This window comes from Cervus canadensis, chromosome 28, assembly GCF_019320065.1.
Source record: "Cervus canadensis isolate Bull #8, Minnesota chromosome 28, ASM1932006v1, whole genome shotgun sequence".
Lineage (NCBI taxonomy): Eukaryota > Metazoa > Chordata > Mammalia > Artiodactyla > Cervidae > Cervus > Cervus canadensis.
Genome location: NC_057413.1, coordinates 34895864 through 34919997, shown reverse-complemented (window position 1 = coordinate 34919997; position 24134 = coordinate 34895864). Strand labels below are relative to the sequence as shown.

The 24134-nt window shown below is 40.0% G+C and overlaps 1 protein-coding gene across 13 annotated transcripts in view; it reads left to right on the top strand.

Moving 5' to 3' along the window:
• The window catches only part of ZNF451 (zinc finger protein 451), a 128100-nt gene that overhangs the window by 76808 nt on the left and 27158 nt on the right, over positions 1-24134 (top strand). For all 13 annotated transcript variants that reach the window (XM_043450397.1, XM_043450400.1, XM_043450396.1 and 10 more), the window contains 4 exons: positions 1951-2104; positions 2593-2740; positions 5035-6611; positions 8309-8452. In XM_043450397.1, the coding sequence (XP_043306332.1) occupies positions 1951-2104; positions 2593-2740; positions 5035-6611; positions 8309-8452 (2023 nt within the window). The remainder of the gene's footprint in view (positions 1-1950; positions 2105-2592; positions 2741-5034; positions 6612-8308; positions 8453-24134) is intronic.

Sequence of the window (24134 nt, the reverse complement as noted above, 5' to 3'; positions counted from 1 at the left end):
TGCTGGAAAGATTGAAGGCAGAAAGAGAAGGGGATGACAGAGGATGAGATGGTTGGATGGCATCACCGACTCAATGGACATGAGTTTGAGTGAGGTCTGGGAGTTGGTGATGGACAGGGAAGCCTGGCGTGCTGTGGGTCATGGGGTCGCAGAGGGTCAGACACGACTGAGCGACTAAACTGAACTGATGGCAGTTTTATTCCTAGTTTTTTTTTTAAGGAATCTCTATGCTGTTCTCCACAGTGGGCTTATCAATTTGCACTCCCAGCAACAGTGTAAGAGGATTCCCTTTTCTCCATACCCTCTCCAGCATTTATTATTTGTAAATTTTTGATGACTAGCCAAAGCAATCTTGAAGAATGGAGCTGGAGGAACCAACCTTTCTGACTTCAAACTATACTACAAAGCTACAGTCATCAAGACAGTATGGTACTGGCACAAAAACAAATATAGACCAGTGGAACAAGATAGAAAGCCTGGAAATAAATCCATGCACCTATGGGTACCTTATCTTTGACAAAGGAGGCAAAAATATACAGTGGAGAAAGGACAAGTTGTGCTGGGAGGGCTGGCCAGCCACCACCTGTGAAACTAGAACACTCTCTCACACCATACACAAAAATAAACTCAAAATGGTTTAAAGATCTAAATGTAAGGCCAGAATCTATAAAACGTTTAGAAGAAAACATAGAATACTCTTTGACATAAATTACAGCTAGATCATCTATGACCCACCTCCTAGAATAATGGAAATAAAAATAAATAGAGGAAGCTCTTAACCAAGTTTGGAAACCTAGACACTACAAAAGGCATGCCCATTTGACTATCAGAATTTTAAGGTGACCATATACAAAATTAATAGATAGGTGTTTGATGAAAAATATTTTAAAGATGGAGGATGAGACAGAGTTAGTTTTGATAACAAAGAAATGGATACAGGTTGACCAGAGGGGAGAAAATAAGCAAAACCTGAGGCTGGAATGGAGTAAGCAATGCACAGAATTATATGAGTGAAAACTCAGAGCACAAGTAGACAGGAAAGGCAAGTTAACATAGCACGTGTCTGTAAGACTGCAGACATGAAAATAAGGTCCATAGTAGCCTGTGCCAGACTCATTTGGTGCTAGGGCACCTGAATTGGTAGAATCTTTTTGAAAAGCAATTAGACAGTATCTTTTAATTATCAAAAAACTTTTAACCCAATAGGGCCACTCCTGATAATGAGGAGAAAGCAGTATATAATAAGGATATGTAGTCAACAGTATATTTTTACAAATATATTTACAAAATCATTGTAGTGGCAAAAAAAAAAAAAGCCTGAAAATGAATAGTTGACTAAATCTTAGTAGATCTACACCATAAAGTCGTTTGTAACCATTACAAAGAGTGACACCAGTTGATTTTTAGGGATTTCTGTTAGATATTATGGAATAAGAAAACTGAGAGGGAGAAGAATCTGTAAGATGACAATATTTGATAAAACAATGGCAGTTCCCCTTGTATATTTATTTTTGTATATTTTTTTATAAATGACAAACATGGAAAATTTATGGAAGAATACATATTTGTAAACGCAGGTTATATTGCAGAGTGAGCAAAAAAGCAAAACAAGAAAACATATATGTGATGTGAAAACATTTATGCATTTATATAATATTGCATATGTATTTATAAAAAGAAAATGTCTAGAAAGCAGACATACTTTTATCTTTATTGTCACAGAAAGATGGTAACAATTTGTTTTTAAGGAAAAAATAAAAAAATTCATGTATGGGACCTTATTTATGATAAAACAATTCCACAGTTCACCCTCAGAGAAGAAAAGTTTTCATGTTAACAACTGATACAAAATATTCCAAATGTATAATAAATAGGTTATTTTGAAAGTTGACTTAAGAAACTGAATATTGATTTTCGTTGTCTGTAATATAGCTTTGCCTTATATTTTAGGAAGATGCAGATGATGGACATAAAAACAACCTCCTTCCTCAGATTATTCAGTGTTTTGCGTGTCCAAATTGCTTCCTCCTTTTTAGCAGCAAGGATGAGTGTTTGAAGCATATGTCTGGAAAGAATCATTTCCATCAGAGTTTTAAACTGGGTGGTATGTTCATATTCTCTTCTGATGAAAATTATTAAACTCCTTTAACCTTTGCTGATTTACTGTACATCTCAGATAATTCTTGAGATAACTTATTTTCACATTAATTTTCAGAACCATGAAAGTGAAAGATTGTTTATCTCAGTTTTATTTTTCAAAAAGATTCTTAATATTTATCTGTATCTAAGAGTAAGGTTTACTTTGAGGAATGAAGACAAACTTGGGAAGAAAACATTTATGCACAATAATGTTTTTGTGTATCCATTGGGAAGTTGGGTGTTTCCCTGCATTTAAACTCAGATTTTAGTTTGAGCATGAGTTCAGCATCCATTGCACTTAATTGAAGCTAGAAAATGACTTTTCTTAGATTTTTATCACATAAATAACTATCATCTTTCACTTGCTAACCGGATGTTGAGGAAAGCAGAGGGGAGGAAGGCCGGGTCACTCCACTCAAATCTTTGCAAATTATAGTTCATTTTGTCTTTCAGATGACAAGGCAGTGGCACAGCCAATATCATTTCCATCTTTTGCAAAGAAACTTTTGATCTCTCTCTGCAAAGATGTTCCATTTCAAGTTAAGTGTGTGGCCTGCCACCAGACCCTGCGTTCCCACATGGAGCTTACTGCCCATTTCAGGTTTGTACTGGTCCTGCCCAAACAGCTCTTGACCAGGAGGGGATTCAACAAATAGTTTTCTATTCTGTGTTTCTCTCCTTTAAAATGAGAATGGAAATTTGCCTGGACATTACCCAAATTTACCATAGTAAGAGGAGAGGTGTGAGAAAAGTGGATTCATTGACACTGCTGTAGATGTAAAACAAGCTGACAGTTCTGAGTTTTGTGTGGGTTGTTGAGGGTTGTGCCTGTGGGAGGAGAAGGTTAAGATAGAATGTTGGCTTTGGGTCAGCTAGCATGGAAGGTATGACAGACGTGTGAAAAGTTGCATGTCAATCAAAGGCCAAATTGATCAAATAATCGAGTGTGATGTTTTCGTCTTTACAATGAAAATTATCAAGGAATATACAAAAGTAATGAGAGTATAATGAGCCCTGATGCATCTGTCACTAGGCTTCAGTAGTTGTCACTACATGACACTGTCATCCCTGTGAATTTTTACTTTTGAAGCAAATCTTGTCATTTAATCTGTAAATACTCCAGGATATACCTAGGAATGATAAGCACTTTTTTTTTAAAAAAAGAAAAATAACTGTAATACCATGATACCTGAAAAACTAGTTTTTTAATATCATCAAACATCTAATCAGTTATCAGATTTTCCCAGGTCACTTCATGAAGTTTTTTACATTTGGTTTGTTGGAATCATAATTCAAAGACTGTGCTTTGCATTTGATGCTCTCTTAGGTCTTCCCCCTTCTTATTTCTTTAAAATGCATTGAAAGTTTGTATCTAATAAGTGATATAGTTGCATTTGTTTACTTAGAACAATTGTTTTCACAAACTTTCAAGTAAAATACATTCTCAAAAAAACAGGCAGCTGAGTATAATTACTCCGTATAAACTCCGTGTAATTACTGATGTTAACAGTCCTAGTTCTGACTTGTATTTCTTGAGTTCATGAGTTCAAATCCTCATTCTGCCAGGATTTTTATTCTTAATTTTTTCATGGAAAATTTCACTGTATGCACGTCAACAGACTAGTATAGTGAACCCTATTTATCCAACTTTGATAATGCACAACACTGCCGTTCTCACACATCTGTATGCACCTTACCACGCTTAATGATTGTTTATAGTTCTTTGTTTCTGACATACTATTTCAATTTATTGAAGTATACAAATCTTAACCTTTGATTTTTTTTCATGTGTTTTTCATTTCTAGCCCTCTGCCCCCTTAACCTTTATGATTTGTAGACTGGATACAGCTGTCAGCCCATCCTTCCCTTCCTGGTCATCTCCCACCCTCTCATCCCCATGCAGTCTGTTGCGATATTTTTCCTCCCTTACATTGATTTATCTCCTCTAGATCTTCATGTAGATGGAATCATGTATATAGTATGCACTCTTTTGTGTTTGTCATAGTATCTGTAAGATTCATCCATGTTGTTTAGTTCATTGTTCTTTTTATTTGTGAGTAGTAGTCTGTTGTATGAATATAGCACAATTTGCGTATTCATTCTCATGTTGGTAGAGCTTTGGATTTTTTTCAGTTTTTAGCTGTTGTGAATAAAGCTATTATGTACATTTTATACAAAGTATTTTATAGACATATGTTTTCATTTCTCTTGGATAAATATCTAGGATTGGAATTGCGAGATCAAAGAGTAGATGTGTATTTAATTTTATAAGTCTCTACTCGACATTTTCCCCGTGTGTACTGGTGCATGTTCTACCAGCCAGGTGTGAGAGTTGCAGTTTCTGTACATCCTTGCCAAGGTTTGCTGTTGCCAATCTTGTTTCATTTTAGTCGTTCTTTTGAGAGTCTCATTGTGGTTTTAATCTGGATTTCCCTGATGAACAGTGATGTTGGACACTTTTTAGTGTAAAAGCAACCGTGAGCATGGCATGTTCCTGACATAAAATCAGTCCATTCTTAAAGAACAGGCCCCAGGTTGTTGAGAATGTCACTGTTGTGTTGCTCTGTACTGTTGAACTTACCGTAGAGAAGTTAGTTACCTGCTTGTCTCATAACGTTTCTGTCAGTACATTTTACATTGTTTCTACTTTTCTAAAATTTGTCTGGATTTAAAAAAAAAATTTTGATTCTAGTTTTATCCTTTGGTATATGGATTAAAACCAGACAAAATCTAGGTAATGTTCAGGTAGATAGGATATTATTATATCATCTGTCTCTTTGTTGAAAAACAATTTTTAGTGCTTATGTACACATGTTTACTTAATAATTACTACAATAAAAAGCAGAGATACTGCATTTAGAAATACTTATAAGTTTATCTTTTTATCCAATTTAGAGTTCGTTGTCGAAATGCTGGTCCTGTAGCTCTAGCTGAGAAGAGCATTGCTCAGGTGGCAGAGAAATTCCTACTGAGAGGTTACTGTCCACATTGCAACCATGTCTTTGTGGATGAAACCAGTACCCGGAATCACAAGCAGAATTCAGGACACAAAGTCCGAGTCATTAACTCAATGGAAGAATCAATCTTACTTTATTGCCACAGCAGTGAAGGGAACAAACCTTCTGACTTGCACCTGTTGCAAGATGAGTCAAAATTTTCATCACTGAAAAGAAATATGTCCTCTCAAGAATCTAGCTCACAGGATTGTAGCACTGTTCCAAAAAAGAAGATGAATTTAGGAGTTAAAAGCCATGGGGGTGTGGTTTGTTTTCAGAAGGAAAGGTCACTTGTTAAAACCTGGTTTTGTGAATGCCGTCAACGCTTCCGGAGTGAAGATGCAGTAGAAAAGCATGTTTTCTCAGCAAACACAATGTGTTACAAGTGTGTGGTCTGTGGGAAGGTGTGTGAAGATTTGGGAGTCATCCGTTTACACATGAGCCGCATTCATGGAGGGGCACATTTAAATAACTTTCTTTTCTGGTGTCGGACATGCAAAAAGGAGTTGAGGAGGAAAGAGGCTATAATGGCCCATGTGACTGAGTTTCACAGTGGACACAGGTATTTTTATGAGACGGATGAGGTGGAACGTGACACTTTGCCATCATCCTCTACAGCACTGAGGAGTGATCTGACTGCTGAGAATCCTTCAGCTATTACTATTGTTGGTCACTCCCCAGCAAGCAGCCCTCCAAGGGGTAAATGGCAATGCCGAATTTGTGAAGATATGTTTGACTCCCAAGAATGCGTAAAGCAACACTGCATGTCTTTAACAAGTCACCAGTTTCACAGGTACAGCTGCACCCATTGCAAAAAGACTTTTCACAAGATGGAAACATTACACCGACATTGCCAAGATGAGCACAACAGTGAGGTAAAGATGAAGTACTTTTGCGGGCTCTGCGATCTGAGTTTTAATATGGAAGATGAGTTTTTGACTCATTATAAGGAGCACCACAGCACAGACTATGTATTTGTGTCAGAAAAAACAGAACCTTCCATTAAAACGGAGAGTGATTTTCCAGTAATAGAGACGGGTAATCTGCTGACCTGCGGCTGCCGCGAGAGCTACCTCTGCAAAGTCAACAGGCGGGAGGACCACGGCCGCTGTCTGCAGACCCTGCTGGGCCAGGGCCGCCTGTGGTTCCGCTGCGGCGCTTGCTCAGCCACAACTCAGAGCCTCGGTGACCTGCAGACGCACGTGCGCCAGGTGCATGCGGACCTGGAGGCCGCACCGCGGGGCCTCATCAAGTGCGGCACGTGCACCAAGGCCTTCCAGGACCCCGAGAGCGCGCAGCAGCACTTCCACAGGAAGCACTGCTCGCTGCGGGGGCCCGTCGGGGCCTGCCTTGCGGCCGAGCCCAAGAGCCCACCACCCGCCCGGGCAGAGAGGAAGCCCAGACTGACCGCAGGCGGGCTGCAGGCTGCAGAACCAGAGAGAGCCGCTGAGACGGAGCTGAGCGGCCAGAGCGCAGGTGCGTCCCACGTGCTGGTGATTGATAGGTGTGCGCCAGGGGGCAGCCCGCCTGCGGTGGGGTGACACGGGGGTGATCGGTACTGCCCTGGGTACAGAGATCTGTGTTCCCGCTGCTTCGTGCAACTACCCTCTTAACCTGAGGGGACAAAGAATACCTGTTACACTGATAGGTATTTTAGATAACGTTTTCTTTTCTTTTCCAAAAGACTTGGGAATTTTGAAAGATAAGGAAAGTGGATGGTCTTTCTGAAAGTCAGATTTGAAAGTTACACTGCAGGTTACTATCATTTAGACTAAAATTCAGTAAAAAGATAAGTCAGTGATTTCTTTTTGTTTCTATTTTGGCCTTATTCTATGAGAAATCTTAAAGGTCACTTGAGAATTTATTTTCGTTCTCCTTTTTGGAAGCAAAGCTTTTACTTAGAGTTAAAATAGCAATTAGAAATTGAGTTTTTAAGTGGAAACAAGAAACCAGGCAGAATACTGAGGTTACTGGATTACTCTAGACTTTCCTTCTATGATAAGACTGAAGAACTCTACAAGAGTGCAATGTTTTTATTTTGTTTAGAAGTATGATTGTTTCCTTTTGAGTATAACTTTAATTATGTATTCTTTTAAATAAAAATTAACTCTGTAAATTATGCAGTGTAGAGTGGAAAAATGAGGATATGTAAAAGTTTCCGCTAATAAAGTATCGTTACGAACTACTGAATTTTTAGACTTGCTCTGTAGCACAGGTAGCTCTTGGCATCACCATTAGGCATGTGTTTTATGATGATTAAATGATGTACTCCAGCCCCATTCAACTCTTCTTCTACCAGTGAAACCGTGGCCATACAGTTTAATGTTCTGGTTTTTTCCTTTTGGGGAATTTGTGTTGGTCTGTGTTTGACAGGAGGTCATTGTCATATCTAAACCTAAATTACTGAGTATTTTAAGAAGAGAGATAAGAAAATACGTGTTTTAGAAATGAGAAAGAATGGCAGGCTCTTTCTGAGGCAGTCTTTATTAGGTGGAGTAGGAGCTGTCTGTTTTTAAAAGAATGTTTTGAACATTCAGGGTTTTCATTGCTACTGGGAAACTGTAAGACCCTGTCAAAGTGGAGAGGTGTGACAGCAGGGAAGAGGAGCGGGAACAAGAGCTGGCGAGGGTCAGGGCAGAGAGGCCCTGGGGGAGCAGAGAAGAGGTGTCTCTGGAGGGAGGCGCCCGGGAGCAGTGTGTGGGTGGGCTCGTGTCAGCGTAGAGCCAGCATAGCATATGCATAGCATATAGCAGTATGCATAGCATAGAGCCAGAGGCGTGCCGTCCACGTTAGGAAAAGAACAGACTCCTGGTAGCAAGAAAGTTCTTAGCAAGTAACCTCTAAAGTTTATTTTGATGAGTAGTGCGAGTTTTAGTTATTTAGCCTTAAAGCTTGGTCTTCTAGATCTTCCAGTACACTAATTTTTTAAAAATATTCCCTTTATAAATGACTTTTGAAGAAAGCCAGGATCAGTGGCACATATTTGTAGAAAGGACAATTATTTATGAAATATTCAAAATATTTTTATCTGATATAAATATACTGTGTCATTTGGATTTCACAACATGGCTTAGACAGAAGTAAAAAACATGCAAGATTAATGTTAAGTTGACAAGTTGAAAAGCTTTTAGCTAATTCTTCTCAAATTCCTGTCGATGTGTCTTTTTTCTCAGATGAAGAGGTTGTTGAGCTCCCAGACTTGGATTACCTGCGAACTATGACTCACATAGTCTTTGTCGACTTCGATAACTGGTCCAACTTTTTTGGTCACCTACCAGGGCATCTTAACCAAGGAACATTTATTTGGGGCTTTCAAGGTATGGCAATAAGAAAAACTTTTGAGGCAACCTCTCCGACTCCCTACACACACCTTAGAATATGTTTTACTTTAAAAGGACTCTTCTTGGGGCTTCTCTGGTGGTCCAGTGGCTAAGACTCCATGCTCCCAATGCCAGAGGCTGGGGTTCGATCCCTGGGCAGGGGAACTAGATCCCGCATGCCGCAACTAAGGGTTTGCATACTGCAGCTGAAGATTCCGAGTGCTGCAGCTGAGACCTGGTGCAGCCAAATAAATTAAAAAAAATAAATAAATAAAATAAAAGGACTCTTCTTGGACCTTCCTGAATAGGAGGTGGAAACAAAATTGAAGTTTTGTCACCTTGCATTATAGTTACAGTGCTAGAATATTTTTCTCCTTGCATTTCTCTGTGATAGGTGTTAGCTCTTTTTGGTGGACCCACAGTTTATAGATCTTTAGCTGCAGATTGAAAGAGCCTTTTTATTCACTGCCTACAGTATGCCAGGAACTGTTGTTGTTTTTTTTTTTTTTAAAGAAAAATAGTTGCTCAGTTGTGTCTGATTCTTTGTGACCCAATGGAATGTCACTAGCCAGTCTCCTCTGTCTGTGGAATTCTCCAGGAATTCTCCAAGAATACTGGAGTGGGTAGCCATTTCCCTTCTGCAGGGGATTTTCCTGACCGAGGGATTGAACCTGGGTTTCCTGCAATGCAGGCAAATTCTTTACCACCTGAACCAGCAGGGGAGCCCATGCTTACTGATTATTACAGTTTTCTCCCTTTAAATATAAGGAATTAGGCTGAGAAGTTTATTTTTTTTTTTGCAAAGTATAAAAATAAAATAATAGAGTTAGCTTTTGAACTTGGACCTTGTAGCTACAGAATTACTGTGCTTCCTACATAACTGCCTCTTCAGTTCTTCCTTACTGTTTATAAATGTGCATCTTTGTATAAATCTCCCATTCAGGCACTAACCAGGTTCAGCTTCTGAGATGACATGAGATCGGGTGCATGCAGGTTGGTTTGGCCATACACTAAATCTCTTTATAAGCCATTGACCAAACCTGGGAGAGATACTTCTCTTTGATTAACTGAGATTTAGTACAGTGAGCCTCTTACGTGTAGGCACACCCTGTAGATACTGCAGTTTCAATTCCAGACCGCTGCAAGTCACATGAATTTTTTGGTTTCTCTATGCATATAAAAGTCATGTTTACACTATATTGTAGTCTGTTAAGTGGGCAAGAACCTTATGTCTTAAAATATGTCTTAATTGACAGACGTCTTATTGCTATAAAATGCTAACTGTTACCTTAGCCTTCAGTGAGTCATAATCTTTCAGCTGGCGGGGGTGATATCTTGCCTCCATGTTGATGGCTGTTGACTGATCTGGGTGGTGGTTGCTGAAGGTTGGGACAACTGTGGCAATTTCTTAAAATGAGACAGCAATCAAGTTTGCTGCATTGACTGACTGTTCCTTTCATGAATGATTTCTTTGTAGTCTGCAGTGCTGTGTGATAGCATTTTACCCACAGTAGAACTTCTTTCAAAACTGGAATCGATCCTCTGAAACCCTGCTGCTGTTTTATCAATTAAGTTTATGTAACATTCCAGATCCTTACTTGTCATTTCAACGGTCATCACAGCATCTTCACTAGGGTAGACTCCTTCTCAAGAAACCACTTTCCTTGCTCATCATCCATTAAAGGTTTATCATGAGACTGCAGCAGTTCAGTCACATCTTCAGACTCTACTTCTAATTCTAGTTCTCTTGCTTTTGCCACCACATCTGCAGTTCCCTTCTCTACTGAGTTCTTGAACCCCTCAAGTCATCCGTGAGAGTTGGAATCAACTTCTTCCAAACTCCTGTTGCTGTTGGTATTTTGACCTCTTCACATCTTCCCAATCACGAGTTTTTTTTTTTTTAACTTTAAAATTTTCATTTTGTATTGGTGTGTAGCCAATTAACAATGTTGTGGTAGTCTCAGGTGAACAGCAAAGGGACTCAGCCGTGCATATACACGTATCCATTCTCCCCCGAGACCTCCTCCCTTCCTGGCTGGCGCACACAGCATTGAGCGGTGTTCCACGTGTTATACAGGAGTTCCCGTTGGTTATCCATTTTAAACAGCAATTTGTACACACCCTTCCCAAAGTCCCTAACTGTCCCTTTCCCCGGCAACCGTAAGTTCGTTTTCTAACTCTATGAGTCTCTTTCTGTTTTGTAAGTAAGTTCATTTGTATCGTTTCTTTTTAGATTCCACATGTAAGGGATGTCATACAGTATTTCTCCTTCTCTGTCTGACGGACTTCACTCAGGATGACATTCTATAGGTCCATCCATGTTGCTGCAAATGGCATTATTTCACTCTTTAATGGCTGAGTAATACACCATTGTATATATGTACCACATCTTGTGTAGCCGTTCCTCTGTTGATTGACATTTAGGTTGCTTTCATGTCTTGGCTATTGTAAACAGTGCTGCAGTGAGTGAAGGACAGGGGTGCGTGTCTCCTTTCAGATCGTGTTTTTCTCCAGCTTTTTGCCCAGGAGTGGGATTGCAGGGTCATATGCTAGCTCTGTTCAGTTTTTTCAGGAACCTCCATACTGTTATCCATACTGGCTGTACCAGTTTACATTGCAGCCGAGAGTATAACAGGGTTCCCTTTTCACCACCCTCTTTCCAGCAATTGTTTGTGCGTTTTTTGAAGATAACTGTTGTCACTGGTGTGAGGTGATACCTCATTGTAGTTTTCATTTGCATTTCTCTAATACTTAGAGATGCTGAACATCTTTTCATAGGCCTGTCTGTATGTCCTCATTGGAGAAATGTATATTCAGGTCTTCTACCCATTTTTTGAGTGGGTTATTTGTTTTGATGCTGTTAAGTGTCATAAAATATAAATTTTGGAGACTAATCCCTTATCAGTCACATCATTTGCAAATATTTTTCTCCCATTCTGTGGGTTGTCTTTCATTTTGTTTATTGTTTCCTTTGCTGTGCAAAAGTTTTTGAGTTTAAGTAGGTTGCATTTGTTTATTTTTGTTTTTATTATCATTCTGGGAGATGGATCAAAAAAGATGCTGCTGTGATTTATGTTAGAGCATGTTCTGCCTATGTTTTCCTCTAAGAGTTTTATATAGTCTGGTCTCACATTAAGATCTTTAATCCATTTTGAGCTTATTTTTGCGTATGGAATTAAGGAATGAGCTAATTTAATTTTTTTACATGTCACTGTCCAGTTTTCCCAGCACCATTTGTTGCAGAGACTGTCTTTCCACCATTGTGTAAACTTGCCTCCTTTGTCATGGGTTAGCTGGCCAGAAGTGTTTGGGCTTATTTCTGGGTTTCTGTCCTGTCCGTTGATGTCTGTTTCTGTATTTATGCCAGTACCGTACTGCTTTGACAACTGTAACTGCATTGTTGTTCAGTTGCTCAGTCGTGTACAGCTCTTGGCAACCCCACAGACTGCAGCTCACCAGGTTTTCCTGTCCTTCAGTATCTCCCAGAGTTTGCTCAAACTCATAGCCATTGAGTTGGTGATACATTCCAACTATCTCATCCTCTCTCATCCCCTTCTCTTCCCACCTTCATTCTTTCCCAGCATCAGGGTCTTTTCCGATGAGTTGACCCTTCGTATCAGGTGCCCAAAGTATTGGAGCTTCCACTTCAGCATCAGTCCTTCCAATGAATATTTAGGGTTGATTTCCTTTATGATTGACTGGTTCAATCTCCTCACTGTCCAAGGGACTCTCGAGAATCTTCTCCACCACCACAATTAGAAAGCATCAATACTTTGGAGCTCGGCCTTCTTTATGGCCCAACTCTCACATCCATACATGACTACTGGAAAAACCATAGCCTTGACTAGACAGACCTTTGTCAGCAGAGAGATGTCACTGATTTTTAATATGCTGTCTAAGTTTGTCATAGCTTTTCTTCCCAGGAGCAAGTGTCTTTTAATTTCATGGCTGCAGTCAATGTTCACAGTGATTTTGGAGCCTAGGAAAAAAATCTGTCACACTTTCCATTTTTACTCCATCTGTTTGCCATGAAGTGATCGGACTGGATACTATGATCTTAGTTTTCTGTATGCTGGGTTTTAAGCCAGCTTTTTTCATTCTCTCACACTCATCAAGAGTCTCTCTAGTTCCTCTTCACTTTTTGCCATTAAGGTGGTATCATCTGCATATCTGAGGTTGTTGATATTTCTCCCTGTGATCTTGATTCTGTCTTGTGATTCATGCAGCCCATATTTTGCATGATGTACTCTGCATATTATATCTACTAATGTGGGCAGGAATCCCTTAGAAGAAATGGAGTAGCCATCATAGTCAAGAGAAGAGTCTGAAATGCAGTACTTGGATGCAGTCTCAACGACGACAGAATGATCTCTGTTCGCTTCCAAGGCAAACCATTCAGTATCACAGGAATCCAAGTCTATTCCCCGATGAGTAATGCTGAAGAAGCTGAAGTTCAACAGTTCTATGAAGACCTAGAAAACATTCTAGAACTAATACCCAAAAAACATGTCCTCTTCATTATAGGGGACTGGAATTAAAAAGTAGGAAGTCAAGAAACACCTGGAGTAACAGGCAGATTTGGCCTTGGAATACACAATGAAGCAGGGCAAAGGCGAATAGAGTTTTGGCAAGAGAACTCACTGATCATAGCAAACATCCTCTTCCAACAACACAAGAGAAGACTCTACACATGGACATCACCAGATGGCCAACACCGAAATCAGATAGATTATATTCTTTGTAGCCAAAGATGAAGATCTATATGGTCAGCAAAAAACAAGACTGGGAGCTGACTGTGGATCAGACCATGAACTCCTTATTGCCAAATTCAGACCTAAATTGAAGAAAGTAGGGAAAACCAGTAGACAATTCATGTATGACCTAAATCAAATCCCTTACAATTATACAATGGAAGTGACAAATAGATTCAGGAGATTAGATGTGATAGGCAGACTGCCTCAAGAACTATGGATGGAGGTTCATGACATTCTATAGCAGGCAGGGGTCAAGATCATTCCCAAGGAAAAGAAATGCAAAGAGGCAAAAGGGTTGTCTGACGAGGCCTTACAAATAGCTGTGAATAGAAGAGAAGCAAAAAACAAAGGAGAAAAGGAAGGATATACCCATTTGAATGCAGAGTTCCAAAGAATAGCAAGGAGAGATAAGAAAGCCTTCCTCAGCGATCCATGCAAAGAAATACAGGAAAACAATAGAATGGGAAAGACTAGAGATCTCTTCAAGAAAATTAGAGATACCACGGGAACATTTTATGCAAAGATAGGCTCAATAAAGGACAGAAATGGTATGGACCTGACAGAAGCAGAAGATATTAAGAAGAGGTGGCAAAAATACACAGAAGAACTATACAAAAAAGATCTTCATGACCCAGGTAATCAGGATGGTGTGATCACTCACCTAGAGCCAGACATCCTGGAATGTGAAGTCAAGTGGGCCTTAGGAAGCATCACTACAAACAAAGCTAGTGGAGGTGTTGGAATTCCAGCTGAGCTATTTCAAATCCTGAAAAACGATGCTGTTAAAGTGCTGTACTCAGTATGACAGCAAATTTGGAAAACTCAGCAGTGGCTACAGGACTGGAAAAGCTCAGTTTTCATTCCAATCCCAAAGAAAGGCAGTGCCAAGAATGTTCAAACTACTGCACAATTGCACTCATCTCACACGGTAGTAAAGTATTGTTCAAAATTCTCCAAGCCAGGCCTCAGCAATATGTGAACCGTGAACTTCCAGATGTTCAAGCTGGATTTAGAAAAGGCAGAGGAACCAGAGATCAAATTGCCAGCATCCGCTGAATCATTGAAAAAGCAGGAGAGTTCCAGAAAAGCATCTGTTTCTGCTTTATTGACTATGCCAAAGCCTTTGACTCTGTGGATCACAACAACTGGAAAATTCTCAAGAGATGGGAATACCAGACCACCTGACCTGCCTCTTGAGAAATCTGTATGCAGGTCAGGAAGCAACAGTTAGAACTGGACATGGAACAACAGACTGGTTCCAAATAGGAAAAGGAGTACATCAAGGCTGTATATTGTCACCCTGCTTATTTAACTTCTATGCAGAGTACATCATGAGAAACACTGGGCTGGAGGAAGCACAAGCTGGAACCAAGATTGCCGGGAGAAATATCAATAACCTCAGATAAGCAGATGACACCACCCTTATGGCAGAAAGTGAAGAGGAACTAAAGAGCCTCTTGATGAAAGTGAAAGAGGAGAGTGAAAAAGTTGGCTTAAAGTTCAGCGTTCAGAAAACTAAGATCATGGTATCCAGTCCTTTCACTTCATGGCAAATAGATGGGGAAACAGTGGAAACAGTGCTTGACTCTCTTTTGGGGGGGCTCCAAAATCACTGCAGATGATGATTGCAGCCAAGAAATTAAAAGATGCTTACTCCTTGGAAGGAAAGTTATGACCAACCTAGATAGCATATTAAAAAGCAGAGATACTACTTTGTCAACAAAGGTCCATCTAGTCAAGGATATGGTTTTTCCAGTAATCATGTATGGATGTGAGAGTTGGACTATAAAGAAAGCTGAGTGCCAAAGAATTGATGCTTTTGAACTGTGTTGTTGGAGAAGACTCTTGAGAGTCCCTTGGACTGCAAGGAGATCCAACCAGTCCATCCTAAACGAGATCAGTCTTGAATGTCCACTGGAAGGACTGATGGTAAAAGCTGAAACTCCAATACTTTGGCCACGTGATGCGAAGAGCTGACTCATTTGAAAAGACCCTGATGCTGGGAAAGATTGAAGGCCAGAGGAGAGGGGGACGACAAAAGATGAGATTGTTGGATGGCATCACCGACTCAGTGGACATGAGTTTGGGTAAACTCTAGGAGCTGGTGATGGACAGGGAGGCCTGGTGTGCTGCGGTCCATGGGGTCGCAAAGAGTTGGACACGACTGAGCAACTGAACTGAACTCTGCATATAAAATAAATAAGCAGAGTGACAACATACAGAGTTGTCATACTCCATTCCCAGTTTTGAGCCAGTCTTTTGTCTCATGTATAGTTCTAACTGTTGCTTCTTGACCTGCCTTACAGGTTTCTCAGGAGGTAGGTGAGGTGTTCTGGTATTCCTATCTCTTGAAGAATTTTCCACAGTTTCTCGTGATCCATGCAGTCATAGGCTTTATTGTTTTTTTTTTCCTAAATTTTTTTCTTTCTTTTTTTTTCTTTTATTTTTATTAGTTGGAGGCTAATTACTTTACAATATTGTAGTGATTTTTGCCATACATTGACATGAATCAGCCATGGATTTACATGTGTTCAGTCATAGGCTTTAGCATAGTCAATGAAGCAGAAGTAGATGTTTTTCTGGAATTCTCTTGCTTTTTCTATAATCCAGCAGGTGGTGGCAATTTGCTCTCTGGTTTCTCTGCCTTTTCTATATCCAGTTTGTACATCTGGAAGTTCTCAGTTAATGTACTGCTGAAGCCTTGCTGGAAGGATTTTGAGCATTATATTACTCTCATGTGAAATGAGTGCAGTTGTGCAGTAGTTTGAACATTTTTGGCATTGCCATTCTTTGGGATTGGAATGAAAACTGACCTTTTCCAATTCTGTGGCCACTGCTGAGTTTTCTAAATTTGCTGACATATTGGGTAAAGTATTTTAACAGCATCATCCTTTAGGATTCGAAATAGCTCAACTGGAATTCCAACACCTCGACTAGCTTTGTTCATAGTTAATGCTTCTTAAGGCCTATTTGACTTCACACTTCAGGATGTCTGGCTCCATGTAAGTGACCACACCATCATGTTTATCTAAGTCCTTAAGACGTTTTTTGCACAGTTCTTCTGTATTTTTGCCACCTCTTCTTAATCTCTTCTGCTTCTGTTAGTTCCTTGCTGTTTCTGTCCTCTATTTTGCCCATCTTTACATGAAATGTTCCCTTGGTATCTCTAATTTTCTTGAAGAGATCTCTAGTCTTTCCCATTCTATTGTTTGCATTGTTCACTTAAGAACATGCTCTTATCCTCCTTTCTGGTCTTTGGAAGTCTGCATTCAGTTGGATTTATCTTTCCCTTTCTCCTTTGCCTTTTGCTTGTCTTCTTTTCTCAGCTATTTGTATGGCCTTGTCAGATAACCATTTTGCCCTCTTGCATTTCTTTTTCTTTGGGATGGTGTTGGTACCATGTTATGAACCTTTTGTACCTTGTTATGAACCTCCATCTATAGTTCTTCAGACACCCTTCTATCAGATCTAATCCCTTGAATCTGTTTTTCAGTTCCACCATATAATCATAAGGAATTTTGTTTAGGTCATACCTGAATGGACTAATTTTCTTACTTTCTTCAATTTAAGCCTGAGTTTTGCAATAAGGAGCTCACGATCTAAGCAGTAGTCAGCTCCTGGTCTTGTTTTTGCTGCCTGTTTAGAGTTTTTCCAACTTTGGCAGCAAAGAATATAATCAATCTGATTTCTGTATTGACCATCTGGTGATGTCCACATGTAGAATCATCTCTTGTGTTGTTGGAAGAGGGTGTTTGCTGTGACCAGTGTGTTCTCTTGGCAAAATTCTGTTAGTTTTTGCCTTGCTTCCAAGGCCAAACTTACCTGTTATTCCAGGTATCTCTTGACTTCCTACTTCTGCATTCCAATCCCTGGTGGTAAAAAGGACATCTTCTTTTGGTGTTAGATCTAGAAGGTCTTATAGGTCCCATAGAATTGTTTGGCTTCAGTTTCTTCAGCATTAGTCACTGGGTTACTGTGTTACTTGGATTACTGTGATGTTGAATGGCTTGCCTTGGAAATGAACCAAGATCATTCTGTTGTCTTTAAGATTGTACCCATGTACTTCATTTTGAACTCTCTTGTTGACTATGATGGCTACTCCATTTCTTCTAAGGGATTCGTGCCCACAGTAGTAGATATAATGGTCATCTGAATTGAATTTGCCCATTCCCGTCCATTTTAGTTCACTGATTCCTAAAATGTCAATAGTCACTCTTGTTTGACCACGTCCAGTTTACCTGGATTCATTCATTCCAGTTTCGTATCCAATACTGTTCTTTACAGCATTGGGCTTTACTTTCACCATCATATACATCCTCAACTGGGTGTCATTTCCTTTTTGGCTTAGCCCTTCATTCTCTCTGGAGCTATTTCTCTGTTTTTCCCAGTAGTGTATTGGATACCTGTCAACCTGCATGGTTTATCTTCCAGTGTCAAATCTTTTTACCTTTTCATAGTTTTCCTAAGGTTTTCTAGACAAGAATACTGAGTTGCTTTGCTATTCTGAAGTCAGGGTGCCTGATTCCTCCAGCTCCACTTTTCTTTCTCAGCACTGATTTGACTATTCAGGGTCCTTTGTCTCTCCATACACATTTTAAGATTTTTTGTTCTAATTCTGTGAAAAATGTCTTGATAGGGATTGCACTGAATCTGTAGATTGCTTTGGCAGTATAGTCATTTTTGAGTAAATACTGATTCTTCCAATCTACAAGCATGGTATATCTTCCCATTTGTTTATGTGTTCTTTGATTTCTTTCATCAGCATCTTATAGTTTTTAGAGTACATGTCTTTTGTTTCCTTGGGTAGGTTTATTCCTAGGTTTTTTTTTTTTTTGATGTTACGGTAGATGGAATTGCCATATTTAGTATCAGGTCATCTGCAAACTGTGACAGTTTAACTTCTTTTCCAATTTGGAATCCTTTTGCTTCTTTTTCTCACTGATTGCTATAGCTGAGACTTCCAAAACTTTGTTGAATAAAAGTGGCGAGAGTGGACATCGTTGTCTTGTTCCTGATCTTAGAGTGAATGCTTTCAGCTTTTCACCATTGAGTATGATGATGTTAGCTGCACATTTGTCATATATGGCCTTTATTATGGTAAGGAGCCTGGCAGGCTACAGTCCATAGGGTCGCAAAGAGTTGGACACCATTGGGCAATTACAGTGCTACTACTGTGTTCCCTCTCTGCCCACTTTCTGGAGAGTTTTTCCTCATACATGGGTGATGGACTGTGTCGAAAGCTTTTTGCTCTGTTGAGATGATCGTATAGTTTTTATTCCCTAGTTTGCTGACGTGGAGTGTCGCATGGATTGATTGGTGGATGCCTTGCATCCCTGGGATGAATCCCACTTGATCGTCATATATGATCTTTTTAATGTACTGTTGGATACAGATTGGTTGTATTCTGTTGAGAATTTTTGCATCTGTGTTCATCAGTGATTTTGTTGTTGTTGTTTAGTCACTAAGTTGTGTCTGACTCTTTTGTATCCCCATGGACTGTAGCCTGCCAGGCATCTCTGTCCATAGGATTCTCCGGGCATGAATACTGGAGTGAGTGGCTACTTCCTTCTCCAGGGGATCTTCCCGACCCAGAAATTGAACTTGGGTTTCCTGCATTTGCAGGCAGATTCTTTACCACTGAGCCACTGGGAAAGCACCTCATCAGTGATACTGGCCTGTAATTCTGTAATTTTCTTGTGGTATCTTTGTCTGGTTTTGGTATCAGGGTGATGGTGGCCTCATAAAATTAGTTTGGAAGTTTTCCTTCCTCTCCCCTTTTTTGAAACAAGTGTCAGAAGGATAGGTGTTAACTCTCCTCTAAATGATAAAATTTGCCTATGAAGCTGTCAGGTCCTGGAGTTTTGTTTGTTGGGAGGTTTTTAATCATGGTTTCAATTTCAGTACTTGTGATTGGCTTGCTCATATTTTCTGTTTATTCCTGGCTATGTCTAGGGAGACTGTACCTTTCTAAGAATTTCTCCATTTCTACCAGGTTGTCCATTTTATTGGCATGCAATTCTTCATAGTAATCTCTTATGACCCTTGACATTTCTGTGGAGTCAGTTGTAACTTTTCCTTTTTCAGGTTTGATTTTATTGATTTGACTCCTCTCTTTTTTTTTTGATGAGTCTGGCTAAAGGTTTTTCAATTTTTACCTTTTCAAAGACCCAGCTTTTAGTTTCATTGATCTTTGTGATTGTTTTGTTTCTATTTCATTTATTTTTGCTTGGATCTTTATTATTTTCTTCCTCTTCTAAGGCTTAGGTTTTCTTTGTTTTTCTCTTTAGGTTTTCTTTTCCTAGTTGTTTTAGATGTAAGGTTAAGTTGTTTATTTGAGACTCTTCTTGTTTCTTGAGGTGAAGATTGTATTGCTGTAAACTTCCCTCTTAGAACTGCTTTTGCTGCATCTCGTAGGTTTTGGACCATGCTTTCGTTTTCATTTGTTTCTAGGTGTTTGTTTAGTTTCCTCTTTGATTTCTTTAGTGATCCAATGGTTGTTTAATAGCAAATCACTTAACTGCCATTTGTTTGTGTTTCTTAGAGTTTTTTTCTTATAGTTTATTTCTAATCTTCTAGTGTTGTGATCATAAAAGATGCTTGATATGATTTTGATTTTCCAAAATTTACCAAGGGTCACCTTATGGCCCAGCATGTGGTCAGTCCTGGAGAATGTTCTGTGTATGCTTGATAAGAATGTGCAGTCTGTTGCTTTTAGATGGAATATTCTATAAATATCAATTAAGTCCAACTTGTCTAAAGTGTCATGTAAGGCCTCTATTTCCTTATTAATTTTCTGTCCAGATGGTCTCTCCATTGATGAAAGTAGAGTATTAAGTTCCCCACTATTAATGTGTTACTGTCAATTTTTCCCTTTATGTGTGTTAACATTTGCCTTGTGCATTGTGGTGTTCCTGTGTTGGGTGTATATATATTTATAATTGTTGTATCTTCTTCTTAGATTGAATCCTTGATCATTATGTAGTGTCCTTCTCTGTCTCTTATAACAGTCTTTGTTTTAAAGTTTATTTTGTCTGATACGAGTATTGCTGCTCCATCTTTCTTATGATTTCCATTTGTGTAAAATACCTTCTCCTATCCTCTTACTTTCAGTCTGTGAGTGTCCCTAGATCTGAGGTGGGTCTTTTGTAGATAACATGTATATGAGCCTTGTTTTTGTATCCACCCAGCCAGTCTTGTGTCTTTTGCTCGGTGCATTTAAATTTTAGGTAATTAATGGTATGTCTGATCCTATTACCATTCTTGGTTGTAGCTTCTTCCCTTCCATCATTTGGACTGTATCATGCCATTCCCTTCTGGCTGTAGAGTTTCTGTTGAGAAATCAGCTGATAACCTTACGGATTTCCCTTTGATGCTGTTTTTCCTTTTTCCCTTGTTGCTTTTGATATCTTACCTTTGTCTTTAATTTCTGTCAGTTTGATTACTCTGTGTCTCAGTGTGTGTCCCCTTGGCTTATCCTGCCTTGTACTCTCTGTACCTCCTGGACATGGTTGACTGTTTCCTTTCTCATGTTGGGAAAGTTTTCAGCTGTTATCTTTTCAAATATTTTCCTGGGTTCTTTCTCTCTTTCTCTGTCTCTCCCCTTCTGGAACCCCTATTATGAGAATATTGGTGTGGTTAATGTTGTCCCAGAGGTCTCTTAGGCTGTCTTCATTTCTTTTCATTCTTTTTTCTATATTCTGTTTTGCAGCGTGATTTCTACCGTTCTATCTTCCAGGTCACTTATCCATTCTTCTGCCTCAGTTATTCTGCTATTGATTCCTTCTAGTGAGGAGATGGTTGGATGGCATTACCAACTCAGTGGACTAGAGTTTGAGCCAGCTCCAGGAGTTGGTGATGGACAGGGAAGCCTGGCGTGCTGCAGTCCATGGGGTTGCAAAGAGTTGGACACAGCTGAGTGACTGAACTGAACTGAGTGTATTGTTCATTTCTGTTAGTTCTTTAATTCTTCTAGGTCTTTGGTAAACATTTATTGCATCTTCTCCATTCTTTTTCCAAGATCCTAGATCATCTTCGCTATTATTATTCTGAATTCTTTTTCTGGAAGGTTGCCTATTCTCCAGTTGATTTAGTTGTTTTTTGGGGATGTATCTTGTTCCTTCATCTGGGATATGATCCTGTTTCTTTTCATTTGGTTAGCTTTCTGTGACTGTGGTTTTCTTCTTGGGATTGCAGGATTGTAGTTCTTGTTTCTTCTGTCTGTCCTGTGGTGAATGAGGGTAAGAGGTTTGTGTAAGCTTCTTGATGGAAGGGACTGGCTGTGGGGAAAACTGGGTCTTGCTCTGATGGGCAGGGCCATACTCAGGAAAACTTTAATCCACTTGTCTGCTGATGGGTGGGGCTGTGCTCCCTCCCTGTTAGTTGTTTGACCTGAGTCACCCAGTCCTAGAGTCTGTAGGTTCTATGGTAGGGCTAATCGCAGCCTCTAAGAGAACTTATACCAAGATGCATCTACCAGGACTGCTACCACTACCCCTTTCCCCATGGCAGGCTACTGCCAACCCTTGCCTTCTGTAGGAGATCCTGAAACACTCACAGGCAAGTCTGACTCAGTTTCCTGTGGGGTTACTGCTCCTTCCCCTGGGTCCTGGTGGACACACGGTTTTGTTTGTGCCCTCCAAGAGTAGAGTCTCTGTTTACCCCAGTCCTGTGGAATATCTCACTGGCTTTCACATTGTCAGAGTCCCTGGGGATTACCTATCTCTTTGCCTGATCCCCAACTGAAAAACGTGATGTGGGGCCTCAGTTCAGTTCAGTTGCTCTGTCATGTTCAACTCTTTGTCACTGCGTGGACTGTAGCACACCAGGCTTCCCTGTCCAGCAACAACTCCTGGAGCTTGCTCAAACTCACATCCATCTATCTAGTCGGTGATGCCATCAACCGTCTCATCCTCTGTCTTGAGAGCACTTTAACAGCATGACATTGAGTGTAACTCTTCAGATGCCATCCAACCATTCTCCTCCCACCTTCAGTCTTTCCAGCATCAGGGTCGTTTCCAATGAGTCAGCTCTTCACAATAGGTAGCCAAAGTACTGAGTTTCAGCTTCAGCATCAGTCCTTCCAATGAATATTCAGGACTGATTTCCTTTACGACTGACTGGTTTGATCTCCTTGTAGTCCAAGGGACTCTCAAGAGTCTTTTCCAACACCACAGTTCAAAAGCATCAATTCTTCTGTGCTCAGCCTTCTTTATGGTCCAGCTCTCACATCTATACATGACCACTGGAAAAACCATAGCCTTGACTAGACGGACCTTTGTTGACAAAGTATTGTCTCTGCTTTTTAATATGCTATCTAGGTTGGTCATAACTTTCCTTCCAAGGAGCAAGTGTCTTTTGATTTCATGGCTGCAGTCACCATCTACAGTGATTTTAGAGCCCAAGAAAATAAAGTCTCTCACTGTTTCCATTGTTTCCCCATCTATTTGCCATGAAGTGATGGGACCGGATGCCATGATCTTAGTTTTTTTAATGTTGAGCTTTAAGCCAGCTTTTTTACTCTCCTCTTTCACTTTCATCAAGAAAGGCTCTACGCTTTCTGCCATAAGGGTGATGTCATCTGCATATCTGAGGTTATTGATATTTCTCCTGGTAATCTTGATTCCAGCTTGTCAGCAGTTCACATGATGTACTCTGAATATGTTAAATAAGCAAGGTGACAATATACAGCCTTGATGTACTCCTTTCCCAATTTGGAACCAGTCTGTTGTTTCATGTCCAGTTCTAACTGTTGCTTCCTGACCTGCATACAGATTTCTCAAGAGGCAGGTCAGGTGGTCTGGTATTCCCATCTCTTTCGGAATTTTCCACAGTGTTGTGATCCACAGAGTCAAAGGCTTTGGCATAGTCAATAAAGCAGAAATAGATGTTTTTCTGGAACTCTCTTGTTTTTTCAGTGATCCAACGGATGTTGGCAATTTGATCTCTGGTTCCTCTGCCTTTTCTAAATCCAGCTTGAACATCTGGAAGTTCACGGTTCACATATTGCTGAAGCCTGGCTTGGAGAATTTTGAGCATTACTTGACTAGCGTGTGAGATGAGTGCAATTGTGCAGTAGTTTGAACATTCTTTGGCATTGCCTTTCTTTGGAATTGGAATAAAAACTGAGCTTTTCCAGTCCTGTGGCCACTGCTGAGTTTTCCAAATTTGCTGGCATATTGAGTGCAGCACTTTCACAGCATCATCTTTTAGGACTTGAAATAGCTCAATGGGAATTTCATCACCTCCACTAGCTTTGTTTGTAGTGATGCTTCCTAAGGCCCACTTGACTTCACATTCCAGGATGTCTGGCACACCATCCTGATTATCTGGGTCATGAAGATCTTTTTTGTATAGCTCTTCTGTGTATTCTTGCCACCTCTTCTTAATATCTTCTGCTTCTGTTAGGTCCATACCATTTCTGCCCTTTTTTGAGCCCATCTTTGCATGAAATATTCCCTTGGTATCTCTGATTTTCTTGAAGAGATCTCTAGACTTTCCCATTCCTTTGTTTTCCTCTCTTTCTTTGCATGGATCACTGAGGAAGGCTTTCTTATTTCTCCTTGCTATTCTTTGGAACTCTGCATTCAAATGGTTATATCTTTCCTTTTCTCCTTTGCTTTTCGTGTCTCCTCTTTTCACAGCTATTTGCAAGGCCTCCTCAGACAGCCCTGTTGCCTTTTTGCATTTCTTTTCCATGGGGATGATCTTGATCACTGCTTCCTGTACAATGTCACGAACCTCCGTCCATAGTTCTTCAGGCTCTCTGCCTGTCAGATCTAATCCCTTGAATCTATTTGTCACTTCCACTGTACACTCATAAGGGATTTGATTTAGGCCATACCTGAATGGTCTAGTGGTTTTACCTACTTTCTTCAATTTCAGTCTGAATTTGGCAATAAGGAGTTCATGATCTGAGCCACAGTCAG